This window comes from Oncorhynchus clarkii, chromosome 21 (assembly GCF_045791955.1).
Source record: "Oncorhynchus clarkii lewisi isolate Uvic-CL-2024 chromosome 21, UVic_Ocla_1.0, whole genome shotgun sequence".
Taxonomy (NCBI): domain Eukaryota; kingdom Metazoa; phylum Chordata; class Actinopteri; order Salmoniformes; family Salmonidae; genus Oncorhynchus; species Oncorhynchus clarkii.
Genome location: NC_092167.1, coordinates 6,758,200 through 6,782,169, shown reverse-complemented (window position 1 = coordinate 6,782,169; position 23,970 = coordinate 6,758,200). Strand labels below are relative to the sequence as shown.

Genomic DNA, 23,970 nt, shown 5'->3' with positions numbered 1-23,970 from the left:
AGCCACGACTCAGTGAAACATAAGATATTACAGTTTTTAATGTCCCGTTGGTAGGATATACGTGCTTTCAGTTCATCCCATTTATTTTCCAGCGAATGACAGCTAGCTAACAGAACGGAGGGCAAGGGCAGATTACCCACTCGTTGCCTGATCCTTGCAAGGCACCCTGATCTTTTGCCGAAATCTCAGTTTCCTTCTCCAGCAAATCACGGGGATCGGGGCCTGGTCGGATGTCTGCAGTATATCCCCTGCGTCCGACTCTTTGAAGAACTCCTCGTCCAATTTGAGGTGAATAATCCCAGTTCTGATGTCCAGAAGCTCTTTTCAGTCATAATAGACAGTAGCAGCAACATTATGTATAAAACAAGTTACGAACGCAAAAAAAATAATAAATTGCATGATAGGTTGAGAGCCAATAAGACGGCAGCCCCCCCACGGCCCCATCACTGATGCAATGACTATATTTGAGTTAATATTGTTTTCATTTGTAAAAATGTGGAGAATTGTCTTGTCACTTTGACATAAAGTATTGTGTAGATCAATGACAACAAAATCACTTTCTAAATCCATTTCAATCCCACTTTGTAATGCAACAAAATGTGAAAAAAATATAAGGGGGATGAATATTTCAGATAGCAACTGTACATGGTAGATGATATTATGCAGTGTGCTTAACTCTCTCTGCCTATAGCTTCCCAGTAGCAGGGCAATAATATGCTGCAATTTCATGGAGTTTTCCTCTAAGGCCAACAAACTGTCTTACATAAAGCATTCAGCTGGGAGGCAGAGCGACGTGTCTGTGTGTGTGTGTGTGTGTGTGTGTGTGTGTGTGTGTGTGTGTGTGTGTGTGTGTGTGTGTGTGTGTGTGTGTGAGTGTGTGTGTGAGTGAGAGAGAGATGTGTGTGTATGCAAGCAAGAGAACAGTGTTTATGTGTGTGAGATAACAGTCTGTCTATGTGCGCGGGAGAGAGGGACACGAGGTGACGTAGGGCCTGTCGTCAGCAGCTCTCTCTCTCCCATGTCCTGTCTGTTCCTGCGGTTGATACTCGGAGAAAGGAACAGAATGAAAGAGAAAGAGAGATATGGTGAGTAAGTAAGTGACAGAGAGAGAGGAAGTGAGTAAGTGAGAGAGCACACATCCCGCGGGCATGGGCTTTCACCATGAGCTTGTCATACGGGGAAGGCGAGAGAGGGAAGGAGACAGAGAGGAGTGGGCACAGTGCTAAAACCACAAGGCAGCCAGGGATGACCGGCACATGGCACCATCTAGGACGAGGAGGAGAAAAAAAGAAGGGAAGGAGGAAGGGGAATAGGAGGAGGAAGTGAAATGTCCTGCTTCTTCATACTAGACAGCACTCTTACCACAGCAAAACCACAAAACGATCAAGTTGTTCTCCCATGATGAAGTTTTGATGGGGGACAGTGTGTGGTTTATTTACACTGACTCGTCTGGTTTCATACAATATTAAAGCGTCCTCTGCATCGTACGACCATGGAAATGCATCTTTGGGCAGTGTGTGTACAGTGTGTGTGTGTACAGCGTGTGTGTGTACAGTATGTGTGTCTATCCAGAGGAAAACCCATTGCTCCAGATGTGAGTCGGGAGAAACATACAACAGATTGGGGCCATGCGTCAGACATGGATCGGGCCCATTCTGGGTAACATGCACACGCACCACACACACACCTAAAGGCCAACTTATGATGTAACTGATGGTTAGGGCATTAGATGTACACTAGTTTGAGGAACTGGTGGTTAATGTAAAGTAGACCTCTCTCTCCTAGAAGTCCATTGACCTTGTCGTTCCACTGCATACAGTGCCTTCAGAAACAATTCACATCCATTGACTTTTTCCACATTTTGTTGCATTACAGCCTGAATCTAAAATGGATTAAATTGAAATGGTGTGTTACTGGCCTACACACAAAACCCAATAATGTGAACGTGGACTTATATTTTTAGATTATTATTTTACTTTGTGATTAAAAATTAAAAGCTTAAATGTCTTGAGTCAGTCAGTATTTAACCCCTTTTTTATGGCAAGCCTAAGAAAGTTCAGGAGTAAAAATGTGATGATAAGTTGCATGGACTCTGTGTGCAATAATAGTGTTTAACATCTTTGAATTACTATCTCATCTCTGTACCCCACACACACACATTATCTATAAGGTCCCTCAGTCGAACAGTGAATTTCAAACACATATTCAACCACAAAGACCAGGAAGGTTTTTCAATGCCATGCAAAGTAGGGCACCTATTTGTAGATGGGGTAAAAAAAAAAAGCAGACATTGAATATCCCTTTGAGCATGGTGAAATTATGAATTACACTTTGGATGGTGTATCAATACACCCAGTCACTACAAAGATACAGCCGTCCTTCCTAACTCAGTTGCCGGGGGGGAAGGAAACCGCTCAAGGATTTTAACATGAGGCCAATGGTTACTTTAAAACAGTTTGAGTTTAATGAATGTGATAGGAAAAACTGAGGATGGATCAACAACATTGTAGCTACTCCACAGTATAAACATAGCCTGTAGAGAATGCAAATATTCCAAAACATAGCCTAAAACACAAGGCCAAATATACACTGGAGTTGCTTACCAAGACAACATTGAATGTTCCCGAAGTGGCCTAGTTACAGTTTTGACATATATCAGCTTGAAAATCTATCAATGATCTATCAATGATCAACAACAAACTTGACAGAGCTTGAATCATTTTTTTGTTTTTAATAAAAGTGCAAATATCTACAGTTGTGCAAAGCTCTTAGAGATTCAGAAAAACTTTGTTGTAATTGGTGCCGAAGGTGATTCTAGCATGTATCGACTCATGGGTGTGAATACTTATGTAAATGAGATATGCCTAATTAATTTTCAATAAATATGCAAATATTTCTAAAAACATGTTTTCACTTTGTCATTATGAGGTATTGTGTGTAGATGGGTTAGAATTTTAAAAACATTTAATCCATGTTGAATTCAGGCTGTAACAACAAAATGTGGATTAAGTGGAGGGGTATGAATACTTTCTGAAGGCACTGTAGCATAGAACCCATCCAGGTCTAGGTTCATGGAAAATAAATGGGACTTATAATGTAGGCCAATGCTAAGGTTAGCTGACAAAGGAAAATGTAGAAACCCAACTGTAGGCTATACAAATTCAATGTGCCCATCTTTCAAATATTTCTAAATAGAACTGAGGGAAGGTTCAAGAAAATTGCAAGCGATGCTTTCCAACATACTAACAGCATACTGTGGGCCAAACTGTGCTGATATGACTAGTATAGTTACTGTATCTGTCAGGCAATGGAGGATTACACACACACACACACACACACACACACAGTAGCCCATCTACCGCCACACACAGTGTGTCCTCTCCTCTACAGTCATCTTTCTGGATCTCTCCGTTCCCGATACAAGCCGGCCAGCCGTGCCCACTTTAATCCCTGTAAGCCCTGGTAAAAATGCTAACATATGAGAAGGGATTTGGAGAATAGGAGTTTTGGGGCTAAATCTATGTGCATTAGACCTATCTGTGTGTGCGTCTCGATCTCTCAAGCCCAGTGAAACAGTCTGGAGGGACTCCCAAGGTCTCTGATCTCCAGGCCCTTTCCCATTCACACTTGTTTACTCCCTCTCTTTCCTCTTTATCTCTCCATTTCCCCCCTTGTTGCCATGCAGTAGTACATCTCTGCAGTAGTACATCTCTGCAGTAGTACATCTATGCAGTAGTACATCTCTGCCAGGCCATCCATCAACAGTCTCTTTCCTGTCTACTTTTTCCTCAGCGCATGCTCCCTCCCGCTTTTTCACAACCGATTGTTGGAAGGAAGGAGTATTTTTAAGAACTCAATCAACGCCCATTTCTCCATCCCTGAGCTCTCAACACAGAGAGAGAGGCCCTGATAGAATGGCCAAACCTGTTATTGACTTCAACTTAGAAAGTGCTAGCCATTGCTTTTTTCCTTTCACTAGAGCTACTGAGCAGCCTGCCTGGCCGAGTCCAGTCAGCCCCACCTCTGGGGAAATCCCCAATTGCCTTGCAACAGAAAACACATTTAAGAAAGGTCACAGGCCCTGGTTTAAGGGGATTTATTCCTCTTTTCCGTCTTTCTCCCCCTCTCTTTTGGACGTCATATTCCACTCCTTTGCCGATTGACTCGCCTTCTCCCTCTCCATTGCTGTTTCTTTTATTCCCGGTGCTGCAAAGCTGCTTGGCTGGTTGAGTGTTCTGTGGAGGACTCTTGGAGTAACATGTCTGTATGACAGGCGTACGCACCAGATTAGACCCACTTAGCTTGTTTGGACAAATCCTCAGGTTTTAAAAGGGGAGGAGAGGAATGGAGATGAAATTTTAGAGAAACTGACTGCAGTAGGTTTGTACGAGGAGACTGGTTCAGATAGTCCATGCAGGAGTGGGGGTGGGAGTGTCAAAATCATGAGATCAGCATTAGGAGAAGTACCAATAAATACACAACCACATACGTGCACACACTTATTAAAACTTACATTTTCACACCTACTGCACCGACACACATGCAGCACACACACCTTTTTTCACTGAACAGAAACTCCCAACAAATCTACCCCCCCCCCCCCCCCCCAAAAAAAAACAACATAGAAGCAGGTGATATCCCTCATCACCTTTGCGATGTACCAACTAACAGTGCCTGACTGTGCATGCTCACACCTCTCTGCATTAGCCTGCATTACAGCATCTTATCACATTGTTCCCCCGCAGCCCTTTTGACTCATCTCCAGCCTAGTAGCCTGGGAACAGATTGTTCATTTGAATGGTAGCAGGGGCTTCAATCTGCCCGAAGAGCTCCCAGTGTCTAAGGGCTACACTGAGCAGGAATACATTAAAGCGCCAAATGGCACCCTATTCCCTATATAGTACACTACTTTTGACCATGCCCCATGGTCTCTGGTCAAAAGTAGTGCACTATATAGGGAATAGGGTGCCATTTGGAATGCTAACCAGGTTACTTAGAGGGAAAGTTTACCTGTAATGAAATCAAAATTGGGAATATTAGAGGATAAGTCACAGGCTTCTCTGGGTTCTCCATCTAGGCTAGCTACCTTCCTCACTGGCTGAAACTCTTTATAGAGGTAATATCTGTGAAATGTTCTGTATCTTCCTGCAGAAGGGATTTGTGACAGACAGGAACACACACACACAGACCCAGAGACAGGCTGTGGGCATTGAACTCAGTCTGACCATTGTTGATAGTCTGGCATATATCTGTGACGGATTTTGGGGATGAAAGCTGTTCCCTTCTGTCCCGATCTAACCTGCCTCCCCTCCCCTCCTAATCCTCCCACATGGTTTCTGATGGAGTTTCCACGCTTACCCGGCCGTTTCATGGAAGACTGTGGGAAACTGGAGGTAAATAGAGAATGCAATTTTGGAGACAGAAGCTAGCATCTCATGACAGTAAGGCAAAGTACAAAGGCGTTAACACAATATCACAACTGGGTGTGTGGAAAAACTATCCACATTAAAATGTTGACATAGCATGTATTTCAGTGGTCACGTTCAAAGAGTTCGCTAGGCAGAGACCATAAAACAGTTTGGACAGAATATTAGACTAACTCTTAGAGGCTTTCTTTACCACGGTTGTGCTGCAATGGAGAATGTGCTCAGCTAGCCAGCAAACTCAGAGAGAGAGACAGGCAAGTTTCATTTTCACCAGCCCCTGAAAAGGACTAGAGGATTGGGAGAACAGGGAGATTGAGAGAGTAGGGCAGAGTACCCAGAGTAACCCCCCACCACCCACACGTCCTCTGCTCCCAAGCAGCTAAAAGTCAGGGAGATTTAAGGCCTCTCATGGTTGGGCATTTACATGTCTTTACCCAGGGAGCTGAGAATGGAGCCCGCTCTATTTACAGCCCGCTAGCCCGTCAGGTGGTTGACAAGGCGACACAGTGAGGGATAATGCGCACGCCACGACGCTTCCGGAATCTTAATGGAGCCTCCTCGACCAATGACGTGGCCGGGATAGACGGCGGGGGAATTTGCATATGGTAGAATGGGGGAGCAACAGGGGGTTGGCCCCACCTCCTTGGTACCGGATGCCAGGGAGAGCACTGGTTGGATGCGTTCCTAAATGTGACAGTGTGTGTGTGTGTGTGTGTGTGTGTGTGCCCCAGAACATTAACACAAAACACTTTGGCTATTTACACCACTAAATATCTAAAAGGTCACACTAAAAGAAACACAAGAGGACTAAATCCAAACATTGTTAGGCTAAACTACACACAATTGACCTTCAAATCTCACGACCACAAACGCTATGCTTCAGATGTGCAACAAGCCATATCAAAAAAGATATGATGATTCTCAAATCCCAAAACTGAATTTGGGCGACTTCAATAGTCTTTTCATTAAATGTTTGTCTGCCAGGATATTTAGAAGGCTTTTAACAGGCGATGATGAGGATGATCACTGGGTTGGCTACTTTAAGCCTGCTTTCTTCCACATCCAGCTGACATGAGGCTAGCTAATCCACTAGCTCTGGCGGGGCTACAAACTGGCCCCAAACATAATGAAGGTCATTAGTCTATAAACAATGGCTATTGTGTGAGCTGCTGTAGCACACTAGGGGGATGAAAGGAGAGAGGGGGAGGGTAGATCGAGAGAGAAAGATAGAGATGAGGAGGAAGAGGGGAGAAAGAGGTAGAGATCAACAGGGTGAGAGAGGGAGAGAGACACAAAGAGGGGGAGTTGAAGTGTGGATTCACTTAGACTGAACCCTTAAGCCCCCAATAACATGTCACACATGTACCACGTCTCACACTCCCACACCATCTGGGCAAATACAATTAACCACTGACTGGCCTTCAAATATTAGACCACGCACTAATACACTGTTAAGAAGGAGAGGAGAGTGTGAGAGAGACAAGAGACAGACAAGGGGCCACACAGGTTGAGTTGAGATTATCTATGGTGGGTTAAATTCACCTAAGGTCATTTAACTGACAGCTTAACGTGATAAAATAAAACTCACATTGAACCCAACCCAGGTGGATTACAGAAGTCTAATCTAGAATATTTAATCTAGTTACAATGTAGCATATGTCTGGGTGCGTGTACAGGTGTGTGTGTGTGTGTGTGTGTGTGTGTCCATTGTATGCTGGACAACTGCCAGCTGTCACACTGGCGCGTGTATGGTGTGTGTAGTGAGAATAATGATTAATGGTAAAATCCCTCACACACGGTTTAAGCTCTCTCGCCAGGGTGGCGGCGGTCTTTGTGGGTGTAATCTCTCCCAGAATTAATTCCTGGAAATTGAAATGAAAAATAGGAAAAGAAGTGTCCGACCCCTGTCCTCTTCCCCAAGGTCAGTCAGTGTGTGTTCCCTCCTCTGAAAAATAATACTAAAACTAGCAGAGGATGGAAAACTGAAAGTCTGGGGGGGAGAGAGAGAGAGAGAGAGAGAGAGAGAGAGAGAGAGAGAGAGAGAGAGAGAGACGGGGACAAAGTTCCCAGCGGAGGGCTGGGCAGTGGGCTGGAGAAATGGTTAAACCCAGTTAACTGGGGATGAGGCTGAGCAGAACTGATGAGAGAGAGGACTGTGGTCTCCCTAGATACTGTAGAGGTGAAGGACACACACACACAAACACTATGAACACACACAGCTAACACAAAAAGAAATGAGCACATACAAACTCAGAAAACACACACACACAGAAGCAGAGACGTCTTTCCCCAAGCACACACGCCTTTCAGGCTCACAGGCGCTATAGCAGCCAGGTCACCCATGATACAAGTCAGTATCCCACGTCCATCCATGTCTGAGGATGTCGGGAGATGATGTAGAAACCAGCCACTAGGGGCAACTGTGAGGGCTGTTACCTTCAAGTTGGGTTTTGCTAGGGCGTTGGGGACGGCAGATGGGAGTAAGCATCTGCCTCTGATTCCAAAGGTTATAAGATAGAATCCAACGATAGAAAGTTGCATTCGAGATTTTTGCACAGATTTTTTCGGAGCAATTACTTTGTCAAAAGCAATTTGCCGGACAGAAAAAGGGGCAGTGATTTGAAACTTTTAGGTCCATTAGAATTTTTAAATAATTTCCATATAGTTTTGGACATTCAAGAGTGACCTGGACCTTAACCCAAAATAATACATTTCCCAATATTGTTTGTATATTTTTTACTCAAATCTCCCCTGGGCAGGATTGAATGGGCTCGTATGTTGCCCACCCCTGCTCTTTAGCCTACACTCTCAAACTAAACAGAACGCACACAAATCCTCATTTCTGGCGAGGGCTGTGCAATGACATAATATTCATTAGATCTATCATCCTGCTTCTGTGTACAGTATATAATCAGATTAGCATTAGGGATATACGGCAGGACATATACTCATTGGTCCTCTCGCTCCCTCATCTCATATCTCACACAAACACACAGCTGACCTACATGCGACTGGTAGCATCCCAGACTCGCTGGCTGTAGCCCCAAGGCCTGGGTTCTGCACCACGCACTCCACAAACACACACACACACACACACACACGTCTACCCTTGAAACGCTAACTGACTGGCAGACCCACCGTGCCAAAAAGTGGGTCGTCTTGTGCCCACAAACCACGCCAGGCGGTCCAGGGCATTCGAGGAAGCAGCAGGCACGTTAGGGCTAGCGGGCATGAGAGGGTGGCATGGTGGTGGTCAGGCAGTTAAGTCTTTCAACGTTAAATTCATCAGATCCCCTCATGGAACCGTCACAACTCAACCAGACTCCCTTCTGCCATTATGGATCACCGTAACGTTATATGACCACCAGCACTGCTTGGACAGTGCTTTAGCACAACCAAAGATATATCAACAACATTATTGACAGGGGGGGGGCAGAACTAGAGCCTATCAGAGCAGAGCTGCCATTTTGGGTCAATTCAATGTGGCATTAGGGGGAACTGTTTCAGTGAGTCAATCCAGGGCAGGCTACAAGGAGAGGAGCCTACCAACTACCAGCCGTGGTCATTATGGGTTGATGGGTAATTTTGGTAAGGAATTCTCGTATGAGACCCTTGGGTCAAACGCAACACACTGTTCCCGCTCTGAACAGACAGAGCGCTTGCCAGTACCACTGCTCACCTCATCCACACACAACATTACATTTGGGCTTGGCCCATTATAACAGAATGGCAATTGACATTGCAAGCTGATGTTGTGACTGGGTTCATGGAGCTGTGCAGATTATCCCGGGTTAGGTCTTCCGGCTGTGTGTGTGTGTGTGTGTGTGTGTGTGTGTGTGTGTGTGTGTGTGTGTGTGTGTGTGTGTGTGTGTGTGTGTGTGTGTGTGTGTGTGTGTGTGTGTGTTTTCAGAGCCAAAATCAACTAAACTCAGCAAAAAAATAAACATCCTCTCACTGTCAACTGCGTTTATTTTCTGCAAACTTAACATGTGTAAACATTTGTATGAACATAAGATTCAACAACTGAGACATAAACTGAACAAGTTCCACAGACATGTGACTAACAGAAATGGAATAATGTGTCCCTGAACAAAGGGGGTCAAAATCAAAAGTAACAGTCAGTATCTGCTGTGGCCACCAGCTGCATTAAGTACTGAAGTGCATCTCCTCCTCATGGACTGCACCAGATTTACCCGTTCTTGCTGTGAGATGTTACCCCACTCTTCCACCAAGGCACCTGCAAGTTCCCAGACATTTCTGGGGGGAATGGCCCTAGTCCTCACCCTCTGATCTAACAGGTCCCAGACGTGCTCAATGGGATTGAGATCCGGGCTCTTCGCTGTCCACGGCAGAGCACTGACATTCCTGTCTTGCAGGAAATCACACACAGAATGAGCAGTATAGCTGGTGGCATTGTCATGCTGGAGGGTCATGTCAGGATGAGCCTGCAGGAAGGGTACCACATGAGGGAGGAGGATGTCTTCCCTGTAACGCACAGCGTTGAGATTGCCTGCAATGACAACAAGCTCAGTCCGATGATGCTGTGACACACTGCCCCAGAGCACAGGCCTCAGTGTAACGCTCATTCCTTCAACGATAAACGCAAATCCAACCATCATCCCCGGTGAGACAAAACCGCGACTCGTCAGTGAAGAGCACTTTTTGCCAGTCCTGTCTGGTCCAGTGACGGTGGGTTTGTTAGGCGACGTTGTTGCCGGTGATGTCTAATGAGGACCTCCCTTATCAGTTGTAATTCTATGTTCTGAACCAGGGTTCCCCAGCTGGCAGCCAAGTGACTTTATGGATTTTCTGAGCAAATTTTTTTTTATAAATGAACGAAAGTTTTATTGTTGGACATAAAATATTCATTAGAATTTTGGAAATATTTTCCAAATTATCCCCAAGTGTGATCGTATACAAATGTAAGCAAGGTTTGAAATGATCATGTTTTAGTCAAATATTATATCTTCTTGCGTTCAATGCCTACAAATTATTTGTACTTATGTTCCAGCCCCAAGACCATCCACAAAATAAAAAACCCCATCTGTGTCTAGTTGAGGAATCCCTGTTGTACACACACCAAGAAGACCCTGCACGGTGGCCTGATGTGCTCCAAGCACCAGTCAGCAGCATCCCACTCTCCGACCAGGGGCCAGACCCCTGACTAATCACCATTCACTCACATCACTTTGAGAAGAGAGGGAGAGGAAGAGGTGGGAGTGAGAGAGGGAGTTGAAGGGAGAGAGAATAGTGGGGAAAGGAAGGAGTCAGATATTCTTATTTCCCTGTTCCTGGGAAATGGAGGAGAGAGAGCGAGAGAAATAGGGAGACCGAGAGAGAGAGAGTCAGAAGGAGAGAGAGGGAGACAGAGACAGAGAGAGAGAAAGGGAAAGAGCGAGCAAGAGGGAGAGAGAGCAAAAGAGAGAGAACGAGAGAGAGAAAGAGAGACCGTAGATATAGAGTAAAATCATTCATCAAAAAGAGGTGTGTTTATCATCGAAATCAGAGCGACTCTTCTCTCTGTCCCTCTCTCTCTATCACTTCTGCCCCCCTCTCTTAATCTCCCTCCCTCTTTCACTTCTCTCTGTCCACCTCTCTTAATCTCCCTCCCTCTTTCACTTCTCTCTGTCCACCTCTCTTAATCTCCCTCCCTCTTTCACTTCTCTCTGTCCACCTCTCTTAATCTCCCTCCCTCTTTCACTTCTCTCTGTCCACCTCTCTTAATCTCCCTCCCTCTTTCACTTCTCTCTGTCCACCTCTCTTAATCTCCCTCCCTCTTTCACTTCTCTCTGTCCACCTCTCTTAATCTCTCTGTCCCTCTCTTTTTCACTTCCTCATTCTCTACCTCACTCAACAGTAGAACATCTCCCGCCATCCAGTCCTCAAAATGTCCCAGGGCCCAGAGCACACGTGTGCACGCGCACACACGTCAGGCAGGATACACTCACTCTACATTGACCTTCTAACGGAGAGAGAGAGCGAGCGCGAGAGAGAAAAAAGATGAGTAGACAGGCAAACGAGGAGAGAGAGCAAGAGCAATGGCTTGAGTGAGACGGGAGAGGAACAGGGTAGAATATATGAGAGAGAGAGAGAGAGAGAGAGAGAGAGAGAGAGAAGAGAAGAGAAAGAGAAAGAAAGAGGGGGAGAGTGGATTAGTTAATGCACAAAAACACTGCATCAAACCAATGCACTGCTCCGAGCAGGATGCGTCAGCAGTACATTCACGTTTCCCACTCAAGGACAAAAGAGAAAGAGCAACAGAGTGAACAAGCGAATGAAAGAGAGAGAGTGAGAGCAGCCTTGCACCACACTGGCACCAGAAAAACGTGCCGGAATAACCTGAGCAGCAGGATTAACACCGGGGCTGCAGGGGTTAAAATCGTGTTGCCGTGGGGACACGCTGCCGTTTTCTCCAGTTCACCTGGGCAGCGCTTTATTCTCCTCTAAACCAGGGAGCCAGAGAGAAAAACAAGAGAGAGAGAGAAAGAGAGGACAGTGGAAGCTAACACGGTTGAAAGGCTTCGCGCTGGCACACACAAAGGACTGAGTGCTTTGAGCTTGGCCACTACCTCAGGACACTGCGGGGGCTGAGAAGAACGGGAGAGGGAGAGAGAGAGAGATACACATCCCCGCTCTCGCTCATCTGCTGCTACAGCGGATCTGTTTTCCTCATCGATGCTGCTATAACATTCACGCCTGTGCCCAGCTCGGCTCTCTCTTGCTTCACTCTCCTATTCTGTCGCGCGGTGAAGAAAAAAAGGGATTGAAAACAGGAGCGAGAAAGAGACCGAGGGAGATGGCGCTTTAGCCTCTTTTTGCTGTGCTGATATTGCTGCTGAATCTACTCTACGCCCCCCTCCCTCTCTCAACTCTGTTACAAACCCCCACCCACCCTCGGAAGAAATTGACGGATTATTGGGAAGTGCGCGGGAGGCAGGCTGCAGCTGCTGTGTGTGTGTGTGTGTGTGTGTGTGTGTGTGTGTGTGTGTGTGTGTGTGAGCGCCGCTGCTGGCGAGCCGTGTTTGCGTGCTGCTGTGCTGGAGCGCAGAGCTAGTTAAGAGGAGAAATAAGCTAATGACCGCAGTGTGTGTCGCGTAGCCTTTTCAACCCTGCCGAGCGCTACAGAAATCAAGTGGACACGACGCGACACACAGAGAGAGAGAGAGAGAGGGTAGACTGACTGACTGACCACCAAAAAATAGAAAGAGCCAAGGGAAAGGAAAGGGGGGGTCCTGTCCCCCCCCCAGTCTCAAAAAAAAGGGGAAGAAATTTGAAAGGACTGTGGAATTTTTCCCCCACCCATTTTTCTTCTCTGCCTTGGGTTTTCAGAGTGCGGAGTGTGTGTGTCGGTGAGCACGCGTTTGTGCTATGGAGACTTGGAGAAGGCGTTCGGCGGAAACATCGAGCGGCGGATTCCAAGGACAAGCGGGAGAAGAGCAGCCGAGAGCGAGCGAGCGTGTCCTGCTATAGGAGCCTGACTGGATTCCTACCCATCTAAAACACAAGCTTCGGATGGGCCTTCACATCTTTTCCTTCTTCGGATGATGTTCGCTTGTGTGGAATTATAAAAAGGGGCCATTTTGGCAAAGAATCTTCACTTCATTTGCTTCTAACAGAGCAGAAATAAAAGTCTTTATTTCTCTGCTCCTTGGATATATACCCGATTTAAACACTCTGTGATTGACAAACAATCTCGTAAGGACCTGTAAAAAAAAAACGCTTGAGGTAGGTGTCTAGCATTTCCAACCCTATTTCAATCATCTCCATCTCCTATTCTATAATTTTTTCTGTCTCTGAAACATTTAAGAGCAGTTGCCCTCCCCCTCCAGTAGTGTCCATGGAAAAGAGAGCCAGAGTCTTGCTTAATCCGGGGTAGGGCCAGCCCTCTCCACCCTCCCCTTATACCTCACCCCCCCCCCCCCCCTCCCACTTTCGACCACCAACCCATTCAACCAACCAACCAACCAACCGACCAACCGACCCCCCACCCCCCCCCCTCTCCCCCCGGACGATGCTGAATTATGAGCGTGCCACATCATGAGTCTCCTGGGGCGGGTAGCTGTGCGTCGAGCCACCCTGCTCTGTGTTGTGTTCCTGATGGCGCGAGCGTGGAGCAGCGCCTCTCTGGCTATGGCGGGGGCAGCAGCGCCAGGCCCTCAGGGCTGCCCACCACAGTGCTCGTGTAGTAGCCAGCTGAGCAAAGTGGTGTGCACTCGGCGCGGCCTCACTCGCGTGCCCCCGGGCATCCCCGCCAACACGCGCCACCTCAACCTGATGGAGAATGCAATTGGAGAGGTGCAGGCCGACACCTTCCGACACCTGCACCACCTTGAGGTTCTGCAGCTGGGCCGCAACGCCATCCGGCAGATCGAGGTGGGCGCCTTCAATGGCCTCACCAGCTTAAACACGCTGGAGCTATTTGACAACCGGCTAACTGGGGTGCCCAGTGGTGCCTTTGAGTACCTGTCCAAGCTCAGGGAATTATGGCTGAGGAATAACCCCATCGAGAGCATCCCTTCGTATGCCTTCAACCGAGTGCCCTCGCTCATGCGTTTGGACCTGGGCGAGCTGCGCAAGCTGGATTTCATCTCCGATGGCGCCTTTGAGGGCCTGCACAACCTCAAGTACCTCAACCTGGGCATGTGCAACATCCGGGGGGAGATGCCCAATCTGAGCCCCCTGCTGGGCCTGGAGGAGCTGGAGATCTCGGAGAACCTCTTCTCCGAAATCAAGCCAGGCTCCTTCCGGGGCCTGCGCTCACTCAAGAAGCTGTGGGTGATGAATTCGCAGATTGGTGTGATCGAGCGCAACGCCTTTGACGACCTGAGCTCGCTGGTGGAGCTCAACCTAGCCCACAACAACCTGAGCGCCCTGCCGCACGACCTGTTCTCCCCCCTCAGATACCTAGTGGAGCTGCACCTCCACCACAACCCCTGGAACTGTGGCTGTGAAGCCCTGTGGCTGGCGCGATGGCTGCGAGAGTATATCCCTACCAATTCTACTTGCTGTGGCCGATGCCACGCGCCGGCCCACATGCGGGGCCGCCAGCTGGTGGAGTTGGACCGGGGGGAGACCGGCGTGCTGCAGTGCTCTGCCCCCTTCATAGGCGACGCGCCAAGAGACTTGAATATTTCGGCAGAGCGCGTAGCGGAGCTCCGTTGCCGGACTGCGCCAATGTCCTCGGTTCGGTGGCTGCTGCCCAATGGGACTGTCCTGACGCACGCCTCGGCCCACCAGCGGATCGCCGTGCTCAACGATGGCACACTCAACTTCTCCAACGTGCTGGCGGCTGACACAGGCACCTACACCTGCATGGTGTCCAACGCGGCCGGCAACTCAAACGCCTCGGCCTACCTCAACGTGAGCGCGGCTGAACTCAACACGTCCAACCTCAGCTACTTCACCACGGTGACCGTGGAAGTGCCGGGACCCACCACGGAGATGCCCAAGCCCACAACGAGCGCCCCTAACACTGGTAGGGGGGCTGGAGGAGAAGCAGGGGGAGGTGCGGTGGGCGCTGGCACCACCACCACCGCCTCACCCTCCCTCTTTCAGCCCGTCTTCATCTCTACTCCCACCGTTCTGCTCCAGAACACCGAGGGCCAGCCAGGCGCCCGACCGTCCTCCGTTCCTGCCTCCAAGTCCGCCACGGTCAAGCCACCCGACACAGTCCCCAGCCTGGACGAGATGATGAAAACCACCAAGATCATCATCGGCTGCTTCGTAGCCGTCACGCTGCTGGCCGCCGTCATGCTCATCGCCTTCTACAAGCTGAGGAAGCGCCACCAGCAGCGGAGCACGGTGGCAGCCGCCCGTACAGTAGAAATCATCCAGGTGGACGAGGAGGACCTGCCGCCGCCTGCTTCTGCTGCCAACGAGATCCGAGACCACACGCTGCCCGAGATACGAGACCACACGCTGCCCGAGATACGAGACCACAACAGCATCCAAAAACTGGATTATATCAGCCACAAAACAGACTATGGCTTCCCCAAACCCAAAGCTGACTACAAGGGGGACTACACAATCCACATGCCCAAACCAGACTACATTATACACAAGCCCAAGGCTGAGTACACCACCTATAAACCAACCGTGGACTACACTACCCACAAATCTACAGTGGAATATAGCACCCACAAATCTACACCAGATTTTAGCCTTCATAGACCAAAGGCTGACTATAGCCCATTCAGACCGGAATATAGCACTCACAAGCAGCCTAAAACGGACTATAGCCCCTTCAAACCCGACTACAGTACTCACCCGAGAACACCTAAAGCAGATTATAGCCCATTTAAACCGGATTATAGCAGTAGTACTCACCCGAGAACACCTAAAGCAGATTATAGCCCCTTCAAACCGGATTATGGCACTCATCCAAAACCCAAACCGGACTGTAGCCCATTCAAACCTGACTACAGCACTCACCCACGACCTAAACCAGACTACAGCCCTTACAAACCTGACTACAGCACTCAGTCCAAATCCAAACCGGAGTACATTACACACAAATCCAAACCGGAGTACAGTACACACAAATCCAAACCCGACAACAGTCAATACAAACCCAAATCAGAACACACCCCCAAGGGTGCGCCGGACTACATCGTCTTCAAATCAGGCTACAACAGTCCCCACAAACAGGATTATGGCAACCAGAAACCCAAAATGGATTCCAGTCCCCACAAAGCAGACCATCACAAAGTGGACTACCGCACCCTTAAGCCCAAATACAACACGTACAAGCCAGCAGGACATGGGGCTAAATGGACAGAGAACAACATTGGGAACTCTCTCCCTCGAACCTTGCCCAGCGCCATCACAAACCTCCCTGAGCCCTTTGTCATAAAAACTCACACCAAGGAGAAGGTTCAGGAGACTCAGATTTAAAGCCCCCCACACAACCCCCCACCCACCCCCCAGGCAAGTCCCAATCCCCATAGCCACCCCTCTCTTCTCATAACTACATGCAATAGAATGCACAACGGGGGAAAAGACAGGAACTTTCTGTTTTGTACAGAGTGCAAAACTTAAAAAGACTGAACATTTCTTGTTGTACATGCTTATAAATAAATCTATATATGAAACTATTGAAAGTACCATGGACTGGTGATAGAGAAGCATATTATATTCAAAATAAATACATTGAAACTATTTTCTAACTTGTAACTTCTATTTAAAAAGACGAGTTGTTTAACATACTGTCTAGACTTTGAGAAATGAGGGTAGACTTGTTTAAAAAAAGAAGAGGCATTGTGATTTTTAATTTAAAAACCAATGCTACAGAGAATGCAGTGAAAAGAGAAAAAACATTTATACTGAGAAGACTTTCTTTAAGAAAAAAAAAGGTCAGTGTTTGATCTTTACAGGTTTATCTTGTAAAAGCACCATGAATTTGTATTGTGCCAAATGTTACAAATGCAATAAAAAATGATTTTTGGAGAGAGAAAAAAAGAACCAGAGAGAGATGACGTTTTGTTCTCCTGCGTACTGTAGCGAACAGTCAAACGCTTCAGACACTGCAGTAAGACTCTGCAGCTATACTTTAACCCTGCGTGTGCTGGGTGACTCACACAGAATGAATCACAGCACAGAAGTGCCTGCTGCTGTTTTTAATAACACTTGATATGCCCGTGTGTCGAGGCAGGTGGGGGAAGCTATGTTTAGTACGCATAACATTAGTCAATGACATGGTAGTTAATCAAGGTGTGGCCCATTTCAAAGCGGGTACTAGATTTATCCCGTTTTCACGAAGTTCTCCAAATGCATGGAACCCACGAGAAAAGCTTTTAAAGGGCCTCTATTTAAACAGGGGTATTTGAAGTGCTCCCCAGTGATATGTATGAGATTGCACTGCTGTCATGTCAATGAATGATTGCATGTGTGTAAAGATATGAAGGTGTAGGGTGTGATATGGTGTGCTAACTTGAGGGGGTTGTTTTCTATGTGCTTGACTTTGAGTGGTCAGAGAGGTGTTTTTCACTACCAGACTTGTGGATGTACGAGACAGACCCTGGTGATGTGAGCATACACACTTTCATCTTGGCCCCCAAAACATCTCATTTCTCTTTTCATTGCATTCCCCCAGCTGTTGTGGCTTCATCAGTCAGTGACGGTTTTATGAGGACAAATGCTGTGGGTCTCGCCGTTAACTGTGCATTCTTCATCTTCAACAATCTCCCTCTCCATCTTAACATAGCCGTAACCTAGCTCCCCCCTAGCCCTGACCTGGAGAGATGACATGTACACCAGGTCGTTAGCGTCTGTGGACGGCTCAAACTGGCTAACAGCGTGTGGTTTTTTTTATAGAGACGGTTGTTTTGACTATCGGTGTGACACGTACAGAACAGAGGCCTCTCTTTCTTTACCAAGACGCACGCTGGCTTTCAGCGGGACACCGGAGCATTAACAACCGGTCGACAGGGCCCCCGGCGCCACAGCTCATTAAAATGCAAGAAAAGAGAAAAAAAAGATCAGACAAAAACAGAACAAAAACAAATTGGGGGCATCTTATTAAGCAGTAAAAGGGAGTATTAATAGGAGCTGGTATCGACGACCAGGGCATATTGCTCACTGTATCTGAGTGATTAAACTCTGATTGGTCTATAATTTACACAGCCTGGACGGACACACACCCCGTGATTAAAACTCTTCCCACAAAAATAAAAAAAATACTGGTGGCGAGGTAGTGTCACAGCAGCCCGGTCACCGGCCAAGCCCCAGCAGCCATTAAACGTCACACACTGTCCCCTCTGTCAACGGTTTACGTAACCGAGGCGGTAATGGGAGGACGGTGCAAGATTGTCTCGGAGGGATCCGACTATTTCCTCTCTACTCCTATTTATTCGTGATAGAGAGAGAGGAGAGAGGAGAGAGAAAGAGAGGAGAGAGAAAGAGAGAGAGAGAGAGAGAGAGAGAGAGAGAGAGAGAGGAGAGAGAAAGAGAAGAGAAAGAGGAGAGAGAAATAGAGAGAGGAGAGAGAGAGGAGAGAGAGAGGAGAGAGGAGAGAGAGAGGAGAGAGAGAGGAGAAAGAAAGGGAGGGAGGGAAGGAAAGGGGGAGTGGCTGATATACTCATCTCTGCGCTACACCATGCAGTAAGAGCATAAGAGAGCAGAGAGAGAGCAGAGATAGAGAGAGCAGAGACAGAGCAGAGATAGCAGAGAGACAGAGATAGAGCAGATAGCAGAAAGATAGCAGAAAGAGAGAGAGAGAGAGACAGAGCAGAGATAGCAGAGAGACAGAGCAGAGATAGCCGAGAGAGAGGGAGAGCAGAGATAGCAGAGACAGAGCAGAGATAGCAGAGAAACAGAGCAGAGATAGCAGAGAGACAGAACAGAGATAGCAGAGAGACAGAGCAGAGATAGCCGAGAGAGAGGGAGAGCAGAGATAGCAGAGACAGAGCAGAGATAGCAGAGAAACAAAGCATAGATAGCAGAGAGACAGAGCAGAGATAGCAGAGACAGAGCAGAGATAGCAGAGAGACAGAGCAGAGATAGCAGAGAGAGAGAGAGAGCTGAGGCAGAGCAAAGATAGCAGAGAGAGAGAGAGCTGAGGCAGAGCAGAGATAGCAGAGAGAGAGAGACAGATAGCAGAGATAGTAGAGAGAGAGAGAGAGCTGAGGCAGAGCAGAGATAGCAGAGAGACAGAGAAGAGATATCAGAGAGAGACAGAGCAGAGATAGCAGAGAGAGAGAGAGCTGAGGCAGCTTTTGATGTGTTTAACCTGCAGTCAGGGCCCGTCAGAGTGATGTGTGTATGTGGGGGTGGTGGTTCTGGGAATTTAGAGAGAGAGATGGAGGGGAGGGGGGGGGGCTTAGAGAGAGGGGCCCTCTCCAATCCAAAGAGACAGAGATTAGGAGGGGGGTTTGATACATACACACGCAAACTGATTAATATATCCTTCACACACACAAAGTTAAAATATCCCTGCCTCTCTCACACTCAGACACATAGCCCACATTTACTTAGATTACACACAACCATATGCACACTGCCACTGAGCTGATAAGCAGACAAAAAACCTCTTAAACCCAAATACTTAGAGAACCTGAATCCCACACACTGTCACTGATGCAAACATATCGCTGGCACACAAACAGTAACAAAACCTTACACATACACAGCTCACAAACAAACATCCCAGCCATTTCACCTCACACAAAGCCATACATGTTGTGCCCATGCATGACCTTGTACTATCGACCCTTGAAGCACCCCCCCCCCCCCCCCCCCCCCCAACTACCTATTGGGTTAAATACAGGCTTCTGCAGTGAACTTTAGGCCAACGCTGGTCACTTAAGCAAGGATCAGACATGATCAATTCAAAACGCATCTCCCCCTATCTCTTTCTCTCGCTCCCTCTCCCCCTCTCTCAGTAACTCACGGCCTTAAGGGACTGTGTGTCAACGTGCAGGGCTGGCTAAGGGACAGCATCTGACGGGCACTGTGGTGTGTCAAATAAACATTTCTTTGTCACATGCTTGGTAAACAGGTGTAGACTGACAGTGAAATGTGTGCGTTTGCTTTGTTGCATATGGGAGCATGCATATGCATGTGCCTGTGCGTGTCTGTGTATGTGCCCCTGTGTGCGTATGCATGTGGGTGTGTGTGTCAGCAGTGATTTGTGCTGTGGTTACTTCATGGGTAGGGACAGCGGGGGGAGCTGTAGCGACATGGGGGGGCTTGGAAAACAAGGGTAGGGACAGCGGGGGGAGCTGTGGCGACATGGGGGGGGGCTTGGAAAACAAGGGTAGGGTCAGCGGGGGGAGCTGTGGCGACATGGGGGGGGGGAGCTTGGAAAACAAGGGTAGGAACAGCGGGGGGAGCTGTGGCGACATGGGGGGGGGGGGCTTGGAAAACAAGGGTAGGAACAGCGGGGGGAGCTGTGGGGGGGCGAAAACAAGGGTAGGTACAGCGGGGGGGAGCTGTGGCGACATGGGGGGGGGCTTGGAAAACAAGGGTAGGGTCAGCGGGGGGGGGCTGTGGCGACATGGGGGGGGGGGGGGGGCTTGGAAAACAAGGGTAGGGACAGCGGGGGGGAGCTGTGGCGACATGGGGGGGGGCTTGGAAAACAAGGGTAGAGTCAGCGGGGGGGGCTGTGGCGACATGGGGGGGGGGGGGGGGGGGCTTGGAAAACAAGGGTAGGAACAGCGGGGGGAGCTGTGGCGACATGGGGGGGGGGGCTTGGAAAACAATCGTAGCCGCTTCATCCAGTCCATTTCATCTCCATCGAGAGACAGAATTTGTCATTGTTTCTCCGGTGTGATGGTTAGAGCAAGAAATTGGTTTGACAATGTGATAGTGTGTGAGAGCCACAATGTAGCATTCCTAATTGTCACTGGAGTGTGCTGAATGCAAGAGACAGTAGAGAGAGAGAGAGAGACAGTAGAGAGAGAGAGAGAGAGAGAGAGACAGTAGAGAGACAGTAGAGAGAGAGAGAGAGACAGTAGAGAGAGAGAGAGACAGTAGAGAGAGAGAGAGAGACAGTAGAGAGAGAGAGAGAGACAGTAGAGAGAGAGAGAGAGTAGAGAGAGAGAGACAGACAGTAGAGAGAGAGAGAGAGACAGTAGAGAGAGAGAGAGAGACAGTAGAGAGAGAGAGAGAGTAGAGAGAGAGAGACAGACAGTAGAGAGAGAGAGAGACAGTAGAAAGAGAGAAAGACAGTAGAGAGAGACAGTAGAAAGAGAGAGCGAGAGAGAGAGAGAGAGACCGAAAGGAAAAAGAAAGTAGAGAGGAGAGAGAGAAATGAACAGTTTATCATAGCAGGAAAATAATCCTGCAGCAACAGACAATTATTATGTGGATTATAATTAATGGTCATTTTTGTCGGTGTTGATTTAAAAAAAAAAAAAAAAGCAAATCAAGTCTGACATTTTATGGTGGAAATTACAGGAAAATTCTCTGCAACAACAAAGTGATCAAATAAAGATAGCACATACACTATATACACAGAAGTATGTGGACAGGCCTTCGTGGACTCTGGAGCAGTGGAAATGCATTGTCTGGAGTGAAGCTCGCTTCACCATCTGGCAGGCCAACGAACTAATCTAGGTTTGGCCGATGCCAAACCAATGCTACCTGACCAAATGCATAGTGCCAACTGTAAAGTTTGGTGGAGGAGGAATAATGGTCTGGCGCTGTTTTTCATTGGTCGGGCTAGGCCCCTTAGTTCCAGCGAAGGAAAATCTTAACGCTACAGCATACAATGACATTCTAGACAATTCTGTGCTTCTAAATTTGTGGCAACAGTTTGGGGAAGGCCCTTTCCTGTTTCAGAATGACAGTGCACAAAGTGAGGTCCATACAGAAATGTTGTCAGTTTCTCGAGATCGGTGTGGAAGAACTTGACTGGCCTGCACAGAGCCCTGACCTCAAGCCCATCGAACACCTTTGAGGTGAATTGGAACGCCGACTGCGAGCCAGGCCTAATCACCCAACATCAGTGGCCAATATCACTAATGCTCTTGTGGCTGAATGGAAGCAAGTCCCTGCAGCATACAGTATGTATGATGGTTCTGTGCTGGTCTGTGGAGTTCTGTACTGTTTCTGTGTGCTCTACCTATGATATACCACATCATCCAATGTTGTGCTATGCTGCAGTGAGCTAACAAAGCACAGTTGTGTTACTGGACAACAAGAGGGGTCCTAGAGACAGTAGGTGTCTGTCCTGTGCTTTCTGTACTGAATTATATATAGCTCTGCTATACCACACCAATCTATACTGGAGTGGTTCTGTACTGAATTATATCTCTGCTATACCACACCAATCTATACTGGAGTGGTTCTGTACTGAATTATATATCTGCTATACCACACCAATCTATACTGGAGTGGTTCTGTACTGAATTATATCTCTGCTATACCACGCCAATCTATACGGGAGTGGTTCCGTACTGAGCTAACGTGGTCCCACTAGTTAGCTAGTTGTTGGGGGCTGTCAGGCAGGCCGTGTCCAGGGCAACACAAACGCCAGTCCTCCTCTATCGGAAGGAAGCAGCTCTCGCTCTACTCCGTGCGCTTCATTAGCAATCACTGAGGAAGCCATTTGGAAGGAGACAAGCATGTAGCATGCAGCGTGTCCGCCACAGCTCACAGGACCCTGACGGATGGAGAGGGAGGAAGAGAGAGAGGGGAGGGAGGGAGGGAGGGAGGGAGGGAGGGAGGGAGGGAGGGAGGGAGGGAGGGAGGGAGGGAGGGAGGGAGGGAGGGAGGGAGGGAGGGAGGGAGGGAGGGAGGGAGGGAGGGAGGGAGGGAGGGAGGGAGGGAGGGAGGGAGGGAGGGAGAAGCAGAAAGCTTGGTGGGGAGAGAAAAGGAAGGAAGACAGAGAGAAGGGGAAGAGAAAAGAAAAGGGGAGAGAAAGAGTGAGCAAGAGAGACATAGGAAAAGTAGAAGGGTAGAAAATCAGAAAGATGCAAAAGAGGAAAGGTGGAGGCAGAGAGAGCGAGAGAGAAGCGGGCAGAACATAGGCCAATCAGCAGAAAGAAAGTGCAGGAGAAATGTGGTGGAGCAGGATAAGCATGTTGGTTAAATATTAAATGGAATAGAATAAACAAATATCAAAAGAGGGGAGGCAGAGCAGATAGAAAAGGAGAAGGGGAAAACAGACCGACAGGGAGAGAGAGCTAGAGAGATATGGAGCAAACAGAACATGATGAAAAAGTGCCAGCTAGATAGAACAGGGAAAGAATGAATTCCTTGATTGTGCCTGGAGGGCTGCACCAACTAGAGGTGTAGGGTGGGGGTGGGGCAGTATAGTACAATAGACAGGAAAAGCTGATAACCAGTAATGGACTGAACCACTGGTAAGCTTGGGACTATAACGGTTCTATCTGCAAAAATATAGTTCTGAACCCTCATTGGTTTAAATGGTGTCAGCAATTTTTATATTGTATTATTTTGAACTATATACACGGAGAACACTGAACAGAACAAGGCTATAGTCCCCCCCAAGCTCTCTCACTAGGGGGCGGAGGGGGGCAGTAAATGGTAGGTACTAGGGGTTGTGTGTGGTTCTCGGGGTTGTATGTGGTTCTAGGGATTTTGTGTGGTTCGAGGGATTGTGTGTGGTTCTAGGGATTGTGTGTGGTTGTGTGTGATTGTAGGGGTTGTGTGTGGTTGGTTGTGTGTGGTTGTAGGGGTTGTGTGCGCGTGGTTGTAGGGGTTGTGTGCGCGTGGTTGTAGGGGTTGTGTGCGCGTGGTTGTAGGGGTTGTGTGCGCGTGGTTGTAGGGGTTGTGTGCGCGTGGTTGTAGGGGTTGTGTGTGCGTGGTTGTAGGGGTTGGGTTGTGTGTGCATGGTTGTAGGGGTTGTGTGTGCATGGTTGTAGAGGTTGTGTGTGGTTGTAGGGGTTGTGCGTGCTCAGTTGTGTGTAGTTGTAGGGGTTGTGCGTGGTTGTAGGGGTTGTGTGCGCGTGGTTGTAGGGGTAGTGTGCGCATGGTTGTAGGGGTTGTGTGCGCGTGGTTGTAGGGGTTGTGTGCGCGTGGTTGTAGGGGTTGTGTGTGCGTGGTTGTAGGGGTTGGGTTGTGTGTGCATGGTTGTAGGGGT

General features: G+C 48.2%; 2 protein-coding genes across 2 annotated transcripts in view; one reads left to right on the top strand and one right to left on the bottom strand.

Annotated features, from left to right (window-relative positions):
- The window catches only part of LOC139378428 (staphylococcal nuclease domain-containing protein 1), a gene marked incomplete at its 5' end in the record, with an annotated part of 274,769 nt that overhangs the window by 152,210 nt on the left and 98,589 nt on the right, over positions 1–23,970 (bottom strand).
- On the top strand, positions 13,439–16,549 carry LOC139378427 (leucine-rich repeat-containing protein 4-like). The gene has a single exon (XM_071120594.1). The coding sequence runs from the start codon at positions 13,464–13,466 to the stop codon at positions 16,317–16,319; it is 2,856 nt and encodes a 951-aa protein (XP_070976695.1). The 5' UTR covers positions 13,439–13,463; the 3' UTR covers positions 16,320–16,549.